General features: G+C 63.1%; 1 protein-coding gene across 1 annotated transcript; it reads left to right on the forward strand.

Moving 5' to 3' along the window:
- The first annotated feature begins 288 nt into the window (after positions 1-288).
- SESN2 (sestrin 2) lies at positions 289-6,434 on the forward strand. The gene is given in 12 exon segments (XM_061480166.1): positions 289-324; positions 326-375; positions 377-485; positions 2,005-2,070; positions 2,638-2,835; positions 3,181-3,363; positions 3,581-3,790; positions 4,040-4,190; positions 4,339-4,454; positions 4,942-5,132; positions 5,297-5,441; positions 5,520-6,434. Coding segments are annotated over 12 exon segments (1,527 nt in total). The 5' UTR covers positions 289-303; the 3' UTR covers positions 5,607-6,434.
- Positions 6,435-7,046: the final 612 nt, after the last annotated feature.

The raw sequence follows: 7,046 nt of genomic DNA on the forward strand, positions 1-7,046 counted from the left end.
CTCGGTGGGTGAATCCCGGTGTCCTGTAGGAGTGCCTGGGGGGCTGCGGGCTGCGGGAGGGGGATTCTGCCTGGTTCCTTCCCCCCCTGGCCCCAGCATCGTTTCCCATCGCTCCCTGCACCCAGGGATGGGAGCGCCGCGGGGCACGCTCGGATCCTCCCGTGGGACCCACGGAACTACAACCCCCAGCGCTCCCCGCGCCGCCGCCGCTCCCCATTGGCTGGCGGCCGCGCCTTGGCCACGCCTCCTCCTTGCCCATTGGCAGAGCCGCAGAAGGGGGCGTGGCCGCCCCGCCGCCGCGCTATGAAAGCCGTGCGGGCGCCGGGGCACCGGGAGCTTGCAGCGCTCTAGAGCCCGGGGGGACCCCGGGACCCCCCGTGTCCCCCCCCCCCGGGGCCGGCCCCGCCATGCTGGTGGCCGGCTCTCCGTGCGGCCCCGCGGGGCTGCGGCAGTACCGGGGCTGTGGGGGCCGGCGGGGCTGCGAGGTAAGGGCCGGGCCGGGCCGGGCTGGCCGGGGCTATCCCGCTTGGCATCGCCCTCCCGGGGTGGGATGCGGTGACCCATCCGCTGTGCCCCCCCTCGGGACTGGTTGTAGGGGGCGGGGAACCGGGGATGTGGTGGAGGAGCCGGGGCCGGCTCCAGCCGAAGGGTGCTGCTGGGAGCCCACCCAGGGGTGCTGGGGATGGATTGGCCCCATCCCGGCATTGGGATGGTTGGAAGGGGAGATCTTGGGACGTCCCTAATGCTGTGGAGAGGAGGTTCTGCCTGGAGCAGTGGGCTGGGAGGTGAGACAAGGGGCCTCTGGGGTCTCCGTCCAATTGCTGCTGTTCCCGGACGGGGAATGGGATTTCTTTCCATGTCCCCATGCCTGGCATCACCCGTGGCTTCTGGACTTGGAGGCTAATGTGCAGAATGTGAGTCCCTGAGGTGCCTGTGGGGTTTTATGGATAGCCCTGTCGCCAGTCCGCAACTTCGGTCCTCCAACATTCCGACTTTCCTGGGGATGGCATCTCTTCAAAAAGTCTTAACACTCCCGTGTTGTCCTGGTGCTTTGGAGCCAGCTCGGGGAGAGCCGGTGCTGGTGGGAATGCCCTAGACCTTGGTACCATGGGCTGGAACCGTCCCATCCACCGTGCCCTTGGCGCTGCTCTCACCCCCCATGGGGCAGCTTCCAGCCCCGTTCCAGGCAGGAGACGGTTCCGAGGGGCAGACCCGCTCCGCCGGGTGCCTGCAGGGTGTTTGCTTAACCTCCCCTTATCGGGAATGATTTTCCAACACCTGACTAAGCACTGGCTCCAGCGCTGCTTGGCACACCCCGCCTGCTCCCGAGGGATTAACTCCTTCCCCAGCGCCTCCGTAGAGCCCCAGGGCAGGCTGGAGGTTGGGAGCAGGTCTGAGCCAGCGCCTCGCCTCAGTGTCCCCAGCAGTGGAAGCAGGAGGTGGTACCTTACACAGCGGTGGTGCAGTGCGGGTTAACCGCTGAGCACCGCTTAATGCAGGCAGACAGAACGAGCCTCTTCGGAGGGATGATTAAAACGCACCTTCCAAGGTCACCCTGAGCTGTCATTGCCGGGCTCCAGGCTCCTTCCTGCCACCCGGGCTGGAAATCCACGGTCTGTCGCCATGGATTTGCATTGCTGGGGTCCCAAGGGAGCCTCTTGAAGCACCAAAGCAGCTCTTTTGCCCCCAAAAGTGAGTCAGCACTGAGCCAGCTCAGCACCTGCTGTCACCCCAGTGTCACGCCAGGCTCTTCAGTGGTGACTCAGGGCAGGAGCATCCTGCTGGGAGCAATGGGAGCTGCTGGATGCAGGTGCTGGTGGCAAGGTCCTTAACAGGGCACCACGGAGAGTGGGGTGTGCAGTCTGCGGTTGGCACCCACGGGAGCTGTGTGTCCCTGGTCTGGGGTTGACACCCATGGGTGCTGCATGTCCCCTGTCTGCCATTGACACCATGTCCCTGGGACACTCAGTGGCCGGGCTGACACTGTTGTTCCTTCCTTCCTAGGACACAGGGATCCAGGTCCCCCAGGAGCTGGAGAAGGGGCCCAGCGCCTTCATCCCCCTGCAGGAGGTGAGAGGATGGCGATGGTCCTGGGTGGGTGCTGCCAGGGGACAGGGCAGGATTCCCAACCCCTATTGCTGGTGCTGGGGTGCGATGGGGAAGGGTCCCCACTCTGCTGTGGCAGTGGGGGGGAGCAGTTGTGTTCCAACCTGCCGTGCCTCAGTTTCCCCATTCATCCAAACCCCTATCCCCCAGTAACACCCTGCGGTCCCCATAGGGCACCCTCAGCCCTATCTCAGCACCCAGTGCCTGGGTCCCAGATGTTCCTCCTGCGCTGGAGATAACAGAATGATTTCGTCACCCAGAGAGGCTGGGGGGGGCGGGCCCATCTTCTCCTCCCCATTACACACCAGGGCCCAAACAACCAAACAACCCCACTGACTGGGCTGTGCAGGGTCCACCATGGAGCCCCCCAGAGCTGGGAGCAGTGGGGAGCAGAGACGGTGTCCGTACCGGGCAGGGGTGAGTGCTCAGGGGGGTGGGATGGGTGCTGCTGGGTCCTGATACTTGGGTTTAGGGGGTTCCTATTGGGCGGAGGGGCTGCAGCACAAAGCCCTCCTCTCCCCATGCCCACAGATCCTGCAGGAGGGGATGGAGAGCAGCCTGCGCCAGCTCCTCATCGAGGCCTTCGTCTCGGCGGGCCGGGTGGACAACATCACCATGGTCATGGGGCTGCACCCCCAGTATCTCAGCAGCTTCTGGAAGACCCAGTGCCTCCTGCTGCGCATGGACGGGCCCCTGCCCTACCACAAGCGCCACTACATCGCCATCATGGTGAGCATCGGGCTGCTTTGGGCTCTGGGGTCCTTTCCTGGGCTTTTGGGACCTCAGTGATGGGTCCTCCTCGGAGCTGTGGTCCCAGAGGCTTGGTCGCATGGTCCCTATCCTGGGTACCCGGCATCCTGGGGTACTGGTATGCCCTGGGTACCCATCACCCCTTCCCTCCAGTCCATGGGGACTGGTGCTGATGGTGGTGGGGGGGGGGGCAGGGACTCCTGTCTGTCCACTCATCCCTAAGGAAAACCCTCCAAGAGGGATGGAGGGAGGTGGCTCCTTGCTGTGGCTTCTCCAAGGCCTTCTAGCAGGGTTGGGTGCTGACTGCCCCGGCTCTCCCCACAGGCAGCAGCTCGGCACCAGTGCTCCTACCTGGTGGGCTTGCACATGGGGGAGTTCCTGCAGGTGGGGGGCAACCCTGCGTGGCTGCAGGGGCTGCACTGTGCCCCCCCGAAGCTCAGGAACCTCAATGAGATCAACAAGCTGCTGGCACACCGGCCCTGGCTCATCACCAAGGAGCACATCGAGGTGAGAGCACCCCAAACCCCGCAGCCAGTTTGGGGGGGGGGGCACATCCTGCTTGTACAACTCCCCCCCCGGGCTGAACCCATGGGAACGGGTGGCTTGTGCCCTATGGCTGGTCTATGGGGAGGCACATCCTGAACCCGCTCATCCCTCCCAGCCCCATGGCTCTGGGGTGTGATGCAGCCATGGGGGGGTCTCTCCAATGCCATGTCCCTCGCAGGCCCTGCTGAAGACAGGGGAGAACAGTTGGTCCCTGGCAGAGCTGGTGCAGGCCCTGGTGCTCCTCACCCATTACCACTCCCTCGCATCCTTCGTCTTCGGCTGCGGCATCAACCCCGAGGAGGACCAGGAGGGGGGACAGGGCTCCTGGCCCCCCCCGACCCACAGCGACAGCAGCCCGGCCTTTGAGGACAGCATGGGGGGCTCTGGGGTAAAAGAGGGGGCTCAGCCTTGCAGGGGTTGGGGTGGGTAGGGGGGGCATGGTGGAGTGATGAGCTGCCCTATGGGGCTTCCACTGGGCGCAGCTTTAGAGCCGTCTTCCCAGTGCCAGGGATGAGGCACGGGAAGAGCCAGGGTCTGGGCAAGGCCCGGAGGCTGGGGCTGGTTCCGAGCTGCAAGCAGCTCCATGCTCCCCTTTGCAACCCCTCTGCAGCCTTGACCCTGGGCTCTGCTTCCCCAGGCCAGAGATGCCATGCAGGAGGTGGAGGTGCTGATGGAGAGGATGAAGCTGCTGCAGGAGAGCCAGCAGGAGGAGGAGGGCGTCACGCAGGAGGAGATGGAAACGCGCTTTGAGATGGAGAAGACGGAGAGCTTGCTGGTGGCTCCCTCGGGTGAGGAGGAGCAGGGGTGGTGCTGGCTGGAAGTGGGGTCCCCATGGGGCAGGGAGGGGGGAAGGAGCTGGGAACAGTGCAGGGATGAGCAGGATGAGCTCCGTGATGAGCCCACATCACCCATGGCCACTGCGGTGCTGTCTCCTAGACCTTGCGGATCACTCCCTGCAGTCCAACGTGCTCTGCTTTGTGGAGGACCCCGAGTTCGGCTACAAGGACTTCACCCGGCGGGGGGAGCAGGCACCCCCCACCTTCCGTGCGCAGGTGGGTGCTCACATCCCATCCTGCACAAAGGGAAGGGATGCAGGGGGCTGGTCCCTGGCTTTGAAGGGAGCCAGGCTGAGAGACCTGGGCTGGTTCAGCCTCTAAGGGGAGACCTCAGAGCAGCTCCAGTGCCTGAAGGGGCTGCAGGAAACCTGGAGAGGGGCTTGGGACAAGGGCCTGTAGGGACAGGCCAAGGGGAATGGCTTTAACCTGCCAGAGGGGAGACTGAGATGAGCTCTTAGGCAGAAGCTCTTCCCTGTGAGGGTGCTGAGGCGCTGGCACAGGGTGCCCAGAGAAGCTGTGGCTGCCCCATCCCTGGCAGTGTTCAAGGCCAGGTTGGACACAGGGGCTTGGAGCAAGCTGCTCTAGTGGAAGGGGTCCCTGCCTGTGGCAGGGGTTGGAGCTGGAGGAGCTTTAAGGTCCCTTCAACATAAACCAGGCTGGGAATCTATGGCCCCACAATTCCCCAGCATCCTTTCTCCGGCAGGATTACACCTGGGAGGACCATGGCTACTCGCTCATCAACCGCCTCTACCCCGACGTGGGGCAGCTCCTGGATGAGAAGTTCCAGGTCGTCTACAACCTGACGTACAACACCATCGCCATGCACTGCGGCGTGGACACGTCCATGCTGCGCAGGGCCATCTGGAACTACGTCCACTGTGTCTTTGGCATCCGGTGGGTCCGTGAGCCTGGCCTCCACCTTGGGTAGAGCCCATGAGCGGCTCCAGCCTGAGGGCTCGGGCTTGGTCTTGGTGCTGCTGTTTAGCCTAAGGCAAAGCGATGCTGTTGGGGGATCCCGGGGCTGTGCCTGGAGTAACGTGCTCTCCTCTTTGTCCCAGCTATGATGACTACGACTATGGGGAGGTGAATCAGCTCCTGGAGCGCAACTTGAAGATCTACATCAAGACGGTGGCTTGCTACCCGGAGAAGACAACCAAGCGGGTGTACACACAGTTCTGGAGACACTTCAAGCACTCGGAGAAGGTGCTGTCCCATCCCTTCCCCTCCTCATCCTGGCGGTGCTGAGCCCCTCTGTGGCCTGACCCTGCTCTCCCTGTGTAGGTGCACATCAACCTGCTCTTGCTGGAGGCTCGGATGCAGGCAGCTCTGCTCTATGCCCTGAGAGCCGTCACCCGCTACATGACCTGACCAGCATCTGCTCCCTCCTCCTCCTCCTCCTTCAGGGGGGAAGCCAAGGGGGGGAGCTAGTACCATAAGGACTTTGTTGGAACGTCGTCTCCCTGCTTAAGGAGCTGTGGAAGGAGAGTTGGGGCTTCCCCATCCCTCTTCCCAAGAGAGGGGACCCAACAGCCATCAGTGCTGGGAAGACCCAGCAATGCTGCCCTGGGCTTGGGGGTGCTCGATGAAGCCAACCCAGGGTGCTGTGGGTGCTGCCTTCACCGTATAGTGCTGGTGTTCTGTACAGTCATGGTGTCCATGTTCCATGTCCTGGCACCAAGACTGTCACTGGGGAGGAGGGGGCAGAGAGCAGCACAGGATGGACAGCACCGGCTTTGCTCCTGCTTCTTGGGGTCATCCTGTGCTGGAAGCCATGGGGGTGCTGCCCTGGCACCCCCTTCCCACCCAAGGAAGGCACCACAGCAGCGTTGGGAAGGATCCAGGCACCCCGGGTGCTGTTCATCTCCGAGCTGGGATCACCTCCGTGCCTTGTCCCTGCTGTGACCTGGGGCCATCCCCTCTGCCTGAGGTGGGGAATGGGCTGCTCTGAGGGTGGTGGGGTGGGCTATGGGGTGGCTGTAGCTTTATCCAGAGCACGTCCCAGGGCGCGGGTCGCTGGGGAGGTGCCTGTTGGGATGAATCCTGGCTCAGCCACTCTTGGGTTGGCCCCGTGGCCCCTTACTCCAGTTAAGTTATTTCTATGTGGTTTGGGGTGGATTTACTCCTGCCTGGGCACGGTGATGCCTTTGGGCCTCGGGTACAGACCTTGTTTGAGAGAATAAAATGGTCATTTTCTTATTCCTCTTTCCCAATGTGCTGCCATGCAGGAGGGGGGAGATGCAGCTTCCTTTTCCCCTCACATGATGGGCTGAGGGTGTCCTGGGAACAGCCTTGGATTGTCCAAGGGGACAAATGGGAGGCCCATTTGCCTCAGGGGTTGGGCTCCCCTGCACCCCTCCTTGTAGTGCCCATCCCTATCTTCTTGGTGTTGGGGTACCAGGATTTGGGGTACCCGCACTCATCCCGGTGTAGGTGTCAGGTGGGATGCTCCATTCCTGCTGCTGGGATGGAGCTGGGGGTGTGTGTGTGTGTGTGTGAAGCAGCACTTGGGGGCATCCCAGCCTTGTGACAGGGAGCTCAGCACTTATCAGGGTGCAGGCAGGAGCCCCTGACAGCTGCCGATAAGATCCTTGAGGAGGGAGCAGCCTGTGCCCCTGTTCCAGCCCCATCCCTGCAGCCCAAGGAGCTGGATCCCAGCCCCTTCAGACAGGTAGGACTTGGCATGGGGACATGGGACTGGATGTGGCTCAGACCCCAGCAGCATGGGAAGGGTTTGATGCGTGTGTACAGGGCACCGCACGTGGCTGGTGGCTGGTGGCTGCAGGTTCAGCAATGCACAGGTAAGGGTGA

Source organism: Pezoporus flaviventris, unplaced genomic scaffold, assembly GCF_033815535.1.
Source record: "Pezoporus flaviventris isolate CSIRO_AGI_PZ_B2104156 unplaced genomic scaffold, CSIRO_AGI_Pfla_v1 ptg000176l, whole genome shotgun sequence".
Taxonomy (NCBI): Eukaryota; Metazoa; Chordata; class Aves; order Psittaciformes; family Psittacidae; genus Pezoporus; species Pezoporus flaviventris.